The following is a 16,001-nucleotide window of genomic DNA, read 5'->3' as shown; positions in this document are numbered from 1 at the left end:
ACTTCTCATAAATCTACAAATACAATATTTCCCAACAACAAAGTAACTTAATTAAATGCGAAGAACTTGAAATTGTTTTAAAATAAGTTTCCATATGCTTTGCATAGAAAAAATAAATACATATCCCACAAAAACCTTTATATTTTAGAGCATTACTTCATTTAGAGCAACTGCTCTAAAATTGATAATGGAGATGTATGCACAACAGTACTGTGTCAAACAGAATTTGTTGCTGGACTTGTTGCTCACTTTATTGCGTAGTCAGCATGAAAACTATGTTTGTCTGCTTCAATGTGATTTAAAGTGAAAGAAAACCCTAGGCAGTGTTACACCCAGTCTTAAGGGTTCATCTCCATTGTTATCTCATTATCAGTGTTACACTTCCTTGCAGAGCTGGAGCAAGAACCTACATCAAAAATCAGCTACGCGGTTTGATTTCACTCAGTACAGAAAGTAAGTAAAAGGGTCATTAACCAGAAGGAAAATAGTTTTGGCAAAAGTTTTTAAATTCTAAATGTCTAAATGTCTATTGTAGACTTGTTTAGAATACCATGAATGTGGCATCTACTGTATTAATATTTAAATATTGATGAACATTTATGAATAATCAGTTTACTATCAATTTGAGTCTCTTCATTTGATTGATAAATCAGGCAATGTATTTAGTTCAAATACATTTAGTTCAAATTCAAAATGTTATATACATTTTTCAAGTGGGAAGGGACAAATATAAAATAATTATTATAGAATTATAGAAAAAAATAGTAGAAGTTGACTGAACTGTAAAGTATGGAAGTTACAATGTTATGTGTTTAATTTTATTACAGTTTACTGACCTAACCTGTTCTTTATGAACTAACCCAGTAAATATGTGAATATTTTGCTTTCACAAAATAATTTTGTTATAGGCAAATTGGTAAAAATTGAAATATGTAAATATACAGTACTATGTTTGTGGTTCACACACCAGTAATGTTTTTTATTTTATTATGTATCCCACTTTGACCTTGGAACTTCCAGCCTGTACTCAGCACAGATGTTTCTATATACTGTGCCTGCCAGTTGGTTAAGGCTAACTTTTCTCTGCATTGCCTTATCTTGGCTTCCAACCTCCTTCACTGAGGATATCACTGAGGATACACTGAGGTTATTCCTTAAGCTCCTTGATGATCATCTGCTCATTAAGCATCTCAAGTATCACTTCTGCTGTGGTGTATATCAGCTAGTTGGTCTAAGTGATAGTCATAGTAGTAATCATCCATAGTGCTGCACTTCCCACAGCCTTTCACATACTTCACTTGGACTTTACGAATGGTGTCCCCTCTGATCTGTTGTACTGGCTCCCCCTTACAATAGCATTCATGTGTTGATGTTGGGTTTCAACACATCTATAGTTTCCACATCCTCTGCATATTCCCTATCACACACACACACACACACACACACACACACACACACACACACACACACACACATATATATATATATATATATATATATATATATATATATATATGAGAGAGAGAGAGAGAGAGAGAGAGAGAGAGAACTATATATTTAGATATAAATTTGCACACACTGAACACACATTGATAGATTTCATTTTTTAGTAATGATTGACTGTTTTTCTCTATGTGACCGAAAACATTTATCTTATAAAACAGGTGAAAAGTAACTTGACTGACATGTTTAAGATGGGAAAGGGCTTTAAAAAAACTTCCACCCCATCTCAAGGTAAGTTTCTGAGGACAATCAATATTATTATTCAAATAAATACTTCTTAGCTTCGGGTCTATGTGTTATGTTCCTTTGCTGATGATCAGTTTCTGATTACAGGCATTTTGTTGTCTAGACATTTTAGAGGTGGTGGTAAACCAAAATATATTGATATATATCATACATTTTAGCTGTGCCATTGTAAATACAAATCCCCTGCACACTGTGGGCGATCCATGTACAGTATTTAATAAACAAGCAAACAAATCAAAATCACAATCCAAGAAACTGAGGTTCTAAAATAGGCAAGGGTCAAAAACACAAAAAAACCCAACAACCCCAAATACAAATAGCACATCTGTCCAACACAGGGGTAATCCAAAAGGTGATTAAAAACAAATAACAGAGATAACAGAGTTAGAGCACAAATGGAAAGAAGAATGGCTCAAAATCAGGGCAATACTTCAAGCAGGGAGCAACAAAGGGCAGGTTTAAATAGAATAGAATTAGGGTCAAAAAGGAATAGCTGGGGAAATACAAGAGGAAGAGACACTGTTCAGATGAGGGCAAGCTCTAGTGGTTAAAGGTGACGACATTGGGAGCCAGTGTGACTGCCATGTTAAAAAGATTGCTCTTTTGCCTTTTCACAGAATTTGATCAACCATGGAGAGACGTGACATGGAGGTATGATCAATAGCTATAAAAAAGCATAAGCATACATTTTTTTAGTATTTCATCATTGATGTAGTTTATATTAAATTGTTCATGGAAATTGAAAAAGATTTCTGGTTTATGCCCTAATTAGTAAAAGTGAAAAAGAGCAGTTGTTGCAAAGTCTGAAGAAATTCCAGCTCCAAATTGGAAATGTCAGTCAGCTGAGGATTATGCTCCATGGCCCAATTGGGTCAGGGAAGTCCAGCTTTTTTAACTCTGTCAACACTGCCATCCAAGGCTGCAACATGGCTGATGCCTTGGTAGATTCCACAGGTGGTAAAAGCTACAGCTTCACTGTCAAGGTAAAATGAATAAATAAATTCCTGAATATTCATACTATTGAACTGTTTACTAATTATAAACTGTCATTTAAGAGGCTCTTTTCTATTTTGCACTATTCTTTTACAAAAAAAAAAAAAAAAAAAAAAATCCACACCATTAAACTTAACTACAGGTATCTGTTTTATTTAATTTATTGTATTGATATTAACCCTCCTGCTGACATCAGGTCCAAAAAAGACATGTGCCCTTTTTCAACCAGTGTTAGTCATCTCCAGGTTCCACTAGTTAACTTGGGCTTTCCTCACTGCACACTGCAGCTGTATTGGAGAATGGCAGCCCTTTCTCGTCATCCTCTTGTGGTAGCTCTGTGGTTAAGGTATTGACTTATAATTGGAAGGGTGCCAGTTCAAACCCCACAAGTTGTCACAGTTGGGCCTCAGCAAGGCTCTTAACCCTTAATTGTTCAAATTGTGTTCAGTCATAATTGTAACTTTGGATAAAAATGTTGAATGACCAATTGCAGTCAAACTTACAATGCACATGTGTGAGGTGCCTAAAGGAATCACCTTATTGGAAATAATGTTGGCTATAACATTTGAAGTTCTTAATCAGTTTTGGGTATTAGGTATTGAAGTTCTTAATGAAGTTTTGTTTATCAGTGGTTATGTGTCTCATCCTTGCTTTTGGTGATGATATTGGAAAGGTTTTTCCACCGGCCATACAATAAAACTTCAGTCACAATCAACACAACAAGGCGAGCTTGCTTGATATCAACTGTGAATTCCAACAAACACAAACTAAAATATCTTAAACTAATTAGGTAACCAACAAAACAAAGAAAACATAAAGAATAAAATAGGGTAACATACAATTTGAGTCTGTTCTAATCACTTAGTGAGAGACTGTTGAATTAGCTTCAAAAGAAAGGTTAGAGTCTTGATCTCCCCTCACAGAAGTTCTGGGGGAAGACCGCTTTCATTGGTCCACTGGTGGGTCCTTCTCTGCTTCACATTCATTATATTTTGGGTACAGGGCATGTCTTGGTTCATGCATATTCAATAACCTTTGTTTGTTCTGTAGAACATTCTAGTAAGATCCACCACAAATCAATTAAACAAATAGAATCATACATTTACTATCAATTTCTACCTCATGGTCTTAGAATGAAATTTGTAAACAAGGCATCAAACCCTATGATGGGTGCAACAATTGGATAATCAATTTAATTCCTTTCTTATCTTCTAGAAGTTACAACTGCTGACATTAATATAGTTTGTCTAATTGGTTCATACTATATTTCTAGTAAACACAATTAGGAGTGGTTAATTTGTTTACAATGAACATGAGATAAACATGCAAATGAATTGATCAGGATGAATAATGCAAATGAATAATGAACAAGTATTGAAAGTAATAATGAAACAATAGACATTTATCAAATAATAGAAGGAAATATCATAATTCCAGGATTATATTAAAGAGCCAAACATTACTGGCTGATTACCATTTGACGTAATATCAGGTTAAATGGCAAGTTGTTACTTTGTCAATCTGGAGGAAGGATCAGAAAGCCACGCTAGCATGATAAGCCATCAGCTTATTATCATGTTGCTTATCATCATGGCACCAGAGGGGCCCTGGTTCCTATCCGTTGCCTCGTGTGAAAGTCCACTCTGACCAGATCAAAGTTTCATAGGAGGGATAATTTGTAGTCTAACTTTATTACACCGGGTTATTCCATCGTCTATCATGGTTGATCAGATAACTGTCCCCCTATCATCTACAAGTAAGCCCTCTCTCCTTCATTCACATTCACAGACTTTGGGTGCCAACCATGAGCCATGATCCCCATAGATATCTTGTATATAGAATTATACCTTTCCCCCTTTTAGCTCAGACAGTAGCTACTAAGCTAAGTTTCCCCATCAGGATTCCCTTGTGTAGGATTCTTCACTTTTAAAACATTTTCCTCAAGTCATTTTCTGCTGAAGCTTTTGTTGTTTTGTTTTTTTTAATCCTTATTAGTGTTTGTCTTAGGAAGTTTGAGAGTACAGTAATTCTTCAGTAATTAATTATTAATAATTTCATAATAATTCCTTTATGTATAGTGTGGTGCCCTATTTAGTGTGGAGCTGCCATTCTTAGATTTAAACACATTTTGCTATACCGTTAAGCTGGCAATTTGTGTTGGCTCGCTTCATCTGTCAATGTGCTTCAATGTGGAGTGATCACGAGGCAGACGCATACACTGAGAAGAGCAAGATTTATTAAGGGCAAATCTATAATCAGCATTGTAGTCACGGTCCAGGCAAAAACATATAATAACAGAATAGGGAAACAAGCTACAATAAGAAACACAGGCCACACGAACAGGTAAAGAAACACGGGCAGAGCAAACAAAACGATAAGGGCTTACTAGATACAACTAATAACAGCAAGCACAACAGAGGCATGGATTCACTATAACAGGCAGAGAGAACATGAGGCATGCAATACCTAGACCAGCAAACTCAGACAGAAAACATGAGATATATATACACAGACTGGTGAAGGCTAACAAGGAACAGGTGATAACTAATAAAACCAAAACCAAAACAAGGACCAGAACAGGCACGGAGAAAATGAAACTATGGAATGGTACCAAAGCAAAAAAAAGATACGAGACAGTGTAGCCAGGGATACAGGGCACTAGGGAGGGCCAATAGATGATAGAAATAGTGTGGTAATAGATGATAGAAAAATTCAGGAAATTGTTCAATTGCCAGTCCCGAAGACAGTTAATGATTTGCAACTTCTTGTAGCATTTTTCTCTCACAAGTTCTCTCTGACTGTGACAGCATAGTTCCAGCCCACTAGCCTTTCCCCGCCCAGGCTTAGGTCCCACTCACCTGAGTACTGATAAGATACACCTGTCTCTCATTCCAGTCACCCATATAACATCCCAGTTTCCCACCTCCAACTTGCGAAGTATTGTATCCCTATATGCATATCGAGCATTCTTTGTTCTTTTTGATTCCCCTGGCTTTTGACCGCTGCTTCCTTCTCAGACTATGCCTCATTTCCTAGCCACTTGGATTACTCAGGTTCACGCCTACTGACTCTCCTCATACGGTCCCCCCTGTGTTGACGACTGCTACTCATATCCACCTCGCAGCCATTCCTGACAGTCCCAATAAACTCTTGCAATTGGATCCTCACTTACCTGTGTCTGGGAGTTCGTTACACTGGCTGAAAGACATTATAGCATAAAAGATGGTCGCCATTAAACCCACACTTGAAGAGCGGCGGCATTGGCTAGAAGGAGCCAACCATCACTTTCAAGTCCTAGCGATCATAAAATCTTAGAATATCTTTCGTAATGTTAAGCAGCAAAATCCCAGACAGGCTCACTGGTCCATATGCCTTTCCAGTTTTCAGTTTTCCATTTCGTAATTGACCTAATATACAAAATACTAAGGCAAACTCTTTTCCCCTGGGTACCTAATCATGTGGAGAATTCCCCTACAGAATCTACATTCTAACCTAGATATGGTGCCTGGTTGCCCTCCTGACTACATTTCCCAGCATACACTCTCCAGCACCCCATTTGTCATTACATCCAGCTCCACCAATCACCTCAATTTCATCTGTTCCACCTCCCCTAATTATTGATTATCACCTGTTTCTCATTATTAATCTGCTTATCTAAACCTTTCTGTTAGTGTACTAACAGTATTAATCCTGTACTTTGTTTATCATCTCTGCCTCAACCCCCTCTGGTTCATTTGCTTTCTTGGACTAAAACTTAATAAGTTTTGAACTGTTCACTTCTTTATGCCCTTGCCTATCCCATATGTTTTGTCAGCACTCTCACTGGCTACTGACCTATGCATGTTCTTTTACTACGACTTTAGATTGTCCTTTTGTAAATAAAACCTCCTTGTTTGATTTTATCTGTGAGCAACTGTTTCCAATCGGTAGCACTACAAACTAAATGTAAACAAATTTACATCACCATATTCCAAAATAACCAAATAACCATCATTTAATGGTATGCACTACTGTGTACTGTTTCCAGTTGGAATTCCATAAGGTGAAGAAAGATAGGCCTAGATCTTTCTATCCATTTGTCTTTGCTGACACCATGGGTCTGGAACCAGAAAGTTCAAATGGAATCCACACTGATGATTTAAACAATATATTGCTGGGGCACATTAAAGAAGGCTACACCGTAAGTCTATTGTTCTTTCTGACTATTTTTCAGAAATTCTGAACCTGAAATTGCCAAGACACCAAAGCAGATTCGTAACACTTTGCAAGTTTGTATGTGCCCATAGTGTATGTAACAGCAAGAAGGATGAGACAGCTAAAGCTACATGACTTTATTAGACAGGAACATATATATTAAAAAGGAATCCAAAAATAAAATTAGGAAATACTGACCATTAACAGTACTTAACTGACAATCCTCAATCAAACATCAACATGAACAACACTCAACAATATTGGCAGAAAAACGCATCTGGTTAGCATAACATCTTCCAAAAAAAAAAAAAAAATTCAAGATGGCTTTTTCATCTTGGCAGTAATTGTTTTCTACATTCAAAGTTCATTATGTGATGAGATATTGTAATATTCTCCCCAGTTTATTCAACAATATTCTATTTTTGTTGTTCATTAAAAATTTCAGATGTTTTTCCCTCTTCATCACCAAACATGTACATGTCAACTTTTCCTTCAACAGTTCAATCCTATTCATCCAATTTCCACAGAAGACATTGATTATAAGCATGATCCCAGTTTGACAGACAGAATTCACTGTCTGCTGAGTGTTCTCCCAGCAGACAACATCTCCCTCATCTCTGAAGAAGTCATTCAGAAGATGAAAACTGTTCGGGGAAAAGCACGCGACTTGGGTGAGTTATTCAACTCTGCATATACTGCATCTAACTGCTGACTGCTGATCATTTCTACTGTGACTTGTTTAGATTAATTTAGTAATCATATTACAAACCTTGAATTCTGAGAAGTGAACGGTATTGTCTTGTCATTTTAAAGATGAGAAATGATCCTTATTTAGCATTCACTAAGGACTTCCATGTTTTCAACAGGAATTCCCCAAATTGCCATCATGACCATGGTGGATAAAGCATGTCCACTAGTTCAGAATGATCTGGAAAAGGTCTACATCAGCAAGAGGATCAAAGAGAAGGCGAGTACAACAGTGATATTTTTCCCCAATGTTAGCCATTGTCATCTCTTTCCCTTGTGGAGTTCTCCTCTCTCACAGACACTATGAATAGGCTAACGTGAAGATAAACACTGCATCTTTGTGCTGCACAATTCCATACACACATTAATGTGACAAAACAGCTACACTCACTTGGCTCTTAAAATGTAATAAGATTTAAAATCCATCTTTTAGTGAGCAGTCTGCACATTTTTTTTAATTTAAAAAATCAGTGCAAGAATGACTTTTTGGTGATTTAAAGTGAAGCCACATTAAAAAGAACTTGTAGTAAAAAGGAGGGCAGCAACTACAACTGGTCTTGAACATTGGTCAGAGCACATGTTAACTGCCTGGAAGACCAAGGTTCAAGACCAGGTGTGGTAGTTGCCTTCATAATTCACTCCACAAGTCAACAGTGAAATGCTGTAAGTATAATAAACAAAGTTTTGCTATATTTGTTTTTCTCAGATGAAAGTGTGCAGTGACAGACTGGGGGTCCCTATGAACTGTATCTTCCCTGTGCAGAACTACTTCGAACAGGTTACCAACAATGTGAAGATGGATATTTTGCTTCTGATGGCAATTAAAAACATAATTGCCATAGCCAATGACTATGCAGAAAACCAGGCTTGCGCCGAATAAGTTATGCATTTTTGATCAGTTGCTAATGAAGGAAGAGCAACTTATGCAATGATACATGTTTCAACAGTGCACACATGAACAGAGGTGTATCAGAAACCATTAAAAATTAGGCAACAGCTTACAACCCCTATCGAAAGTGTAAACTGGTGATTAAATTCAGGGATTCTGGGAAAAAAATACTTAAAATGTAATAAAAGTGCAATTCCTGAAGTTGCTGCAACAAATATAGCAATATACCTTAATGTAGATGGTGGTGGAATGTATTAGGATTGTATTACAGCAAAATGTTAACTACAATGTCGATTATATGGCCTCGCAAAATTGAAGAAAAAATTCTGTACTGCTTTTAAAAATGTATGAAATGCCACCTTGTGTCACTAACACACAAGATAATAAAATACATGAAAACCTAGGCAATGTATGTGATATATGCATGAGGGAGAGCACTGAGTGCCAAATTCTGTGCCAGTTCTGTCAGATTCTGTGATCTAGCTAGACCATTCTGTATAGAGAAGAGAACCAGGCCATGAGGGAAATCAACTAATTATGCTCCTGTGACCTTGTAGCCATGAATGACTGAGAAAGAGTCTTGACATCACATGTATTATTTTTGGTTTTATTTTAGGAGTTATAGTTTGATTCAACTTTTACTTGATTATAATGCGAATTATATCTTAGAGGGTGAAAAATTGAAAAACAGAATTACCTATTCACCTATTTAGCATAGGATTCTTCTCTCCTAATTTAACTAAGTATAACAGGGAATGATGATTAATTTGTTTGTACAGTCACAAATCAAATTGGACAGGAGACATGACTTCTTCGTACCACTTTGTAACATTGTAACGCTTCAGATAACACAACCTATAGCAGAGCCTTTAACATGGGACCACAAGTCATGTATCAATGGAAACTAGACAAGAGAAAACTAGATATGCATGGATGAAGATTGGTAAATATCACCATGGGCTCCCCAGTGGGTGGTAATGAGGATCACAGGGTATAAGAATGATCTCAATTGGTCAGTGGTTAATCAAAGCTCTCCAGCATAGACAAGAACCCTGGGTGGATTTTGGGGTTTTGCTACAAAAAGGACACTGAGTGCCTTTAGACTAATCATTTTCATTCTTATTCATCTATATTCTTTACTTGTGCCATGAGTGCATTTATTTCTTGTCAGTCACCATTTAATTATTTTTGGTGTCAACCTATGAGCTTGAATACATTGTAAAGGTATCATATCATGATTTTCCCTAAAAATAAATCTGATAAATCTAATAGATATTTTCTTGTGAGTGGACCTATTTTTGACCCAAGCATTTTGATAAAATCCCAGATATACTTTAGAACTGTTAACTAACAAAGGATTGAACCTGGGAGATCACAACCTTCTTCCCAATTAATCATTCTCATATATAATTTTTAAAGTTCCCTTAAAAACCTATTTTATTAATCAGATAATGCCACATATGACTCAGATAGTTTTACTTTTTGATGTATGCACTAGTGTTGATATCGAGTTAATACCAATCAATTTAAACACCAGATGTTTTGTTATAGATTATACAACACTACACATTTAGCTCATGATATGTGCAAAAAGTAATAGTAATTATGGGGTGTGTATTGGCTTCATTACAACAAAACTTTTATGAACATGCATTTCAAAATAAAATATGTATAAATTGCACAAAATTTCAAACTGCCAAGCTAAATTCTAAATTGTGGAAATGAAGTATCATTTAGCCCACAATAATAGCCATTCTGTTTTTAAACTACATTGTCTTCATACTCTGCATAGTTTGTATCACCCTTATTCAAGGTTAATGCCTTTTTAAAAATAAGCCAAACACTTTATTGCAGAGAACATCTATGTCTTTCAAACAGAACATTCAAGTCAAAATTATTTATATAACAGTTTTTGCAACAAGCATTTACAAAAAGCAACTTTACAGATGTGGGAACCAAGCCCTCATTGAGCAATCCTGTGACATGGTGCAATAGAGAGGTGAACTCAAATGCTAATAGGAGCAAGATTATTAAGGGCGAATCTGATTGTATGTTCCAGAGTCAAAGTATAAATACTTACAGATCTGGAATACATGACCAGGAACCAGACAGGGAAAAACAGTTTAAATACACAGGTAAATGAGGGCAAATGAGGGCTAACGATGGAAACACAAATAAGTTGAAACTAATAACAGGCAGAACAGAGGTCAAATCCTGGATTTCTTCACTGGTAGACATCAGTCAGTCTGGATCGGGAGCAGCACTTCCAACATCACCACACTGAGTACTGATGCTCCCCAGGGCAGCATACTTAGCCCTCTGACGTTCACACTGCTGACTCATGACTGTGCAGCAATGCACAGCTCGAACCACATCATCAAGTTTGCTGATGACATGACCATGGTGGGTCTCATCAACAAGGACGACGACTCAGCATACAGAGAGGAGGTACAAGAACTGGTGAGCTGGTGCAAGGTCAACAACCTGTATCTGAATGTTGACAAAACAAAAGAGATGGTTGTTGACTTCAGGAGAGCAAGGCGAGATCACTCCCCACTTACCATCAATGGCTCCTCAGTGTAGATCGTCAAGAACACAAAGTTCCTTGGTGTTCACTTAGCGGAGAACATCACCTGGACCCTGAACACCAGTTCCATTACCAAGAGAGCCCAGCAACGTCTCTACTTCCTTTGCAAGCTGAGTAAAGCCCATCTCCCATCACCCATCCTCACTACCTTCTATAGAGGTACTATAGAGAGCATCCTGAGCAGCTGCATCACTACCTGGTTTGGGAACTGCACCATCTTTGACCGCAAGACCCTTTAGAGAATTGTGAGAACAGCTGAGATCATTGGGGTCTCTCTTCCCTCTATCATGGACATCTACACAACATGTTGCATCCGTAAAGCCACCAGCATTGTGGGAGATCCCACACACCCCTCACACAAACTGTTCACCCTTTTACTATCTGGAAAAAGGTACAGCAGCATCTGGTCCCTCACCTCTAGACTGTCCAACAGTTTTTGTTCCCAGAAGCCATCAGACTCCTGAACTCTGGCTAATTCCAATTCCAATTCCAACAAACGGACACTTTTATACACACACACATACACACATGCTTAAATACAGTCATGCATGCGCGCACACGCACACACACACACACACACACACACACACACACACACACACACACACACACACACACATACACACATAGCCATACACACACACATACACGCATACACATTGTTTTTGTATCGGACTAGTTGCTGAAGTCAAACTTCACACACACATATATGCACTCCTTTTGCACTCTTGCACATTATTCCTACTTGCTGCTAGAGTACTGTACTAAATCAGCACTGTACTCTGAACTGTTCTGGCTGCTACCGGTGACTGCTGTGTTCAGTATAGCATGTCACTGACTCCTATGCACAACCCACTTTACGTATTCCCAGTATTGCGTACTGGTAAAAATAAATGCACTGTCTGTTCATTGTATATTGGTCCTGTCCTGTATTTATTTATTGTATTGTATTGTTTGCACTCATGTAGAGTGTTGCCTAATGCACTTGTTTTGTTTTATGTTGCACCAAGGTCCGGGAGGAACATTATTTCATTTTTGCTATGTATATAGCTGAAATGATAATAAAAGCCTTTTTGAACCTTTAAACCTTTGATACGACCGCCTTTTGCAGGAGTGCTGTCGCCACTTCCATCAAGGGTCATTGCATCAAGAGGTTCCTTCGTCAGCTGGACAAGCTGAGGTTTCGGAGGAACCAATGCAGCTGGGCGTAGCCAGGGTATGGCACAAGCCATGGGTGCAGAGAAAAGAGGGCAATTCAGTGAGTTGCTCCCCAGCTCTTTCAAGTTTCATATTCCTGTAGAGGTGTTGCACAAGGGCTGATCTCTTTCTGCCACAGCACTGGTGGACACTGGAGCAGTGGGGAATTTGATGGATGGGAGATTTGCAAAGAGGATAGGATAAAGGCCATTTCCCTGCCTTCTCCATTATGTGTGCAAGCGCTTGATGGAGGGCCTGTGAGTTCAGGGTTTATCACGCACATCACTCCTGGTGTTCTACACAAAATAAATAGGGGAACACTTAGAGCACATGTCTTTTTATTTACTTTCTTCTTTTTCTCACCCCCTCACATTAGGTCTTCCCTGGTTACGTTTGCACAACCCTCACCTGTTGTGAACTGAGAATTGCATCCTTGAGTTGGCACCCACCTACAATAGGCAATGCTTCCCTAAGCGGGCTGTGCCTCTCCAGTCTATGTTGAAAGAGAGCCATGATGCTAACAAGGACATTGCTGTTCCTCGAGAATATCGAGACCTCACAGAGGTATTCAGCCCCGTTAAGCTTACTCAGCGTACATGAACTGTGTCATTAACCTGAGGAAGGGGGCTGGTCCCCCTTGATACAAAATCTAAGCCTTCTCCCAGGAGTAGGATCGTTTCATGGAACATATAATATATAAAGGAAGCTTTTGCCCAGGGTTACATTCTTCTCTCCACATCTCCCGCCTCCGCCAGTGTATTCTTCATTAACAAGGACAGGGGCTTGAGGCCATGCATGGACTATCGAAGACTGAGCAAACTGTTGGAAAAAAAACCCTATCCTCTTCCCCAAGTCCCAGCTCTGGGGAGCCTGAAATTTTACCAAGTTAGACTTACATAGCTCATACAACCTCAAACGCGTTAAGGAGGATGACACAGAGGGTCCTTCACAGACCTAAAAACAGCCTTATCTACCACTCCTGTTATGCAGCAACCCAACCTGGAGATGCCTTTCATGGTGGAGGTTGTCGCCTTGGATGTGGGATTTAGAGCGGTGCTGTCCCAACACAGGGGGTGAGGCGGGCAGCTAAGGCCCATAGTCTACTTCTCCAAGAAGCTAAGCCCATCAGAACAAAATTATGGGGTTGGGGATCGAAAGCTCCTGGCTATGAAATTCGCATTTGTGGAATGGAGACACTGGCTAGAGGAAGCGCGACACCCTTTTATGGTGATCACAGACCACAAAAACTAGGAATATTTACAAACCAACAAGAGAATGAACTCCTGGCAGGCTTGTAGACCGGGAGATAAGAATGTAAGGGCAGATGCACTCTTTGTGTGGCACGAGTTGCTAAGCAAGCTAAACATCACCGTTAGCCTGATATCTGGCTACCACCCTCAGGCTAACGGACAGGTGGAACAAGTCAATTAGGAGCTGGGCAAATTTTTATGCCTGTACTGTAAGCAGCATCCCAAGATGTGGAGTGCATAGCTCCTATGGGTGGAGTATGCACAAAACATTTCGTCATGCCGGAATGAAACTGACCCTGTTTGAATGTGTTCTAGGTTATCAACCTCCGCTCTACCCATGGAACCCCCCCTATATTTGACCAACCAGCTGTCCAAACATGGTGTTGGTGTAGTGAGCAGGTCTAGGCAGAGACACACCGGCGGTTACATTCAGCCATTGCAGCCTACAAGAGGAAGGCAGATAGGAAGCATGGGGAAACCCCTCAATATGAGCCAGGAGAGAGTGTGGGTGGCAACAATGGATGGTTGGGCTGGTCCTAAGGGCAAGTTACAAGCCACAAAGTGACCTACCGGATAGGCTTGCCTGGGAACAGTCATGCGTTTTGGGCTTTCCAGATATCGGTCCTGAAGCCGGTGATGAAAGGCCCCCTCACAGAGGAGGGAACTCCCTCAGAGACTCCATCTCCACCGCTAGAGGTGGAGGGAGAACTGGTTTACCGAGTAAGGGCCCTGCTCCATTTGTGGAGGAGAGAGGATGGTCATCCAGCAGGAGGGACAAGCTCACTCCTGCTCAGGACTGCACCACAAACCTGTCATGCTCACAGTCACCCACTTATTAACCCGACGCACCTGATCCTTATTTCCCTCTTTTGCTATTTAAGCCGACAGTTACCTGAAGTTAGCGCTGAACATTAACGGACTGTTGAACCACACACTTGAATGGCATCAACGCTGACTTCATCGTGTGTTCAGCTTTCCTTTTGATCACTGCTTCTCAGTCTTGGAACTATGGACAATAAATAACTTTTTATTTCAACCTCCCCTCCCATTCTCTCTGTGCTGCCACCATCACACCGACAAACAAAGAGCAGACAAATAACACACCAACAGACCATTGGACACAACAAGACAATTTTCTAAGCTTAATACTTTCTGTACTATCTTATTACAATAATAACATTTGATTTTATTAATTTTATTTTATTACATTTATTAATTAATTTTTCTGAAATCATATTTAAGAACTTTTAGTTTCAAAATTATCTAAAATTGTTTTGTAAATTTGGATTAATTTGTAGCATAGAGTCTTCTGTCAAGCAAAAACAGCATCAACATAATGGGAAGTCCTTGGGAGCATTTCACAAAGCAAAGTTTCTGGGTTTAGCCAGATAACGTCAGAGCAAAGTCAAGATTGTCTAATAGAAAAAGAGTTGAGTGACATTCCTATTGAAAAATCTTCAACTCTGAGGTTAATTTATCTGGTGTAGCAATTTGTCAGTTGTAAGTGAATGAATTGTCAGTTACAGTTGGTAAATTTAAATGGGGCACCACCATGATTAACAGGGAGAGTTTATTAATTTTAATAAATTTTGAATGACTAATAATTCAATCTAAACTTATAAAAGTCACAAATTCAATACATGATTATTTCTCATCTACCAAACATTATTTCACTCTTGGCTCACAGATGTTATAACCAAGGTACGTTTATTGAATAAGAGATAGGAAAAACATGCACAACAATCATTGACTAAGATTAGAATCACTAGAATAACAAGCCTAACAATGTAAACAAGATACACTTTACACAAACAAATTGTGGTGGATACAGGTAGCTAGCTAAGCTAATAAATAAAAGAACTGAGAAACAAAAAGTAAATAGGTTATTTTAAGCAACCCATAGGAGTAACCAACCCAGTAATCTTGTTAATCAACAAGGCCAACAAAGGAAACTTAATAATCAACAAAATATTCAAAAAATGAAAGTATGCCTATAGTCTACTGTGAAATGGGGCATTAATTAGGTGTGATGATGCTGTGTTACAGATGAGGGGAAAGAGTTAACTAATCTAATTTGAATAATAAGCACTACATTTACCTTTGATACCAAACTGGTAACATATGAGGGAAATTTCGGTTCTTACAACTCGCTGGCATTCGACCGTGTTGAACCATCTGGAGGTGCATGCGCGTGTTCCATTGGATAATCCAGACAGTGCGGAAAGAACAAGGAAGCATTCATTTCAACTTGGGGTGCTGGGTTAGCATGCTAGAAGTTAAGGTCAATCTTTCAACCAACTGCCCAAATGGCAATGAAATTTTCTGATAGCTCTGAGAAACAGTCCGTTTGAGTGACTGAGAGTGATAAAATCTGATCACGAAGAGGAAATCAGGG

The 16,001-nt window shown here is 38.8% G+C and overlaps 1 protein-coding gene across 1 annotated transcript; it reads left to right on the top strand.

The window, feature by feature from the left end:
- Positions 1 to 1,694: 1,694 nt before the first annotated feature.
- ifi44b (interferon induced protein 44b) lies at positions 1,695 to 8,563 on the top strand. The gene is made up of 7 exons (XM_027006152.1): positions 1,695 to 1,734; positions 2,367 to 2,400; positions 2,522 to 2,732; positions 6,770 to 6,922; positions 7,436 to 7,607; positions 7,803 to 7,903; positions 8,390 to 8,563. The coding sequence occupies exons 1-7, from the start codon at positions 1,695 to 1,697 to the stop codon at positions 8,561 to 8,563; spliced, it is 885 nt and encodes a 294-aa protein (XP_026861953.1).
- The last annotated feature ends 7,438 nt before the right edge of the window (positions 8,564 to 16,001 follow it).

This window comes from Electrophorus electricus, chromosome 16, assembly GCF_013358815.1.
Source record: "Electrophorus electricus isolate fEleEle1 chromosome 16, fEleEle1.pri, whole genome shotgun sequence".
Lineage (NCBI taxonomy): Eukaryota > Metazoa > Chordata > Actinopteri > Gymnotiformes > Gymnotidae > Electrophorus > Electrophorus electricus.
Note: the sequence above shows the minus strand (reverse complement) of the source record. Positions and strands in the feature narration are given on the sequence as shown.

Bases quoted from the DNA above. Each gene is read 5' to 3' on its own strand.
- ifi44b (XM_027006152.1), top strand. From the start codon at position 1,695: ATGGGAAAGGGCTTTAAAAAAACTTCCACCCCATCTCAAG. The intron at 1,735-2,366 runs GTAAGTTTCTGA...GCCTTTTCACAG, and splicing joins AACTTCCACCCCATCTCAAG to AATTTGATCAACCATGGAGA. The intron at 7,608-7,802 runs GTGAGTTATTCA...TGTTTTCAACAG, and splicing joins GGGAAAAGCACGCGACTTGG to GAATTCCCCAAATTGCCATC.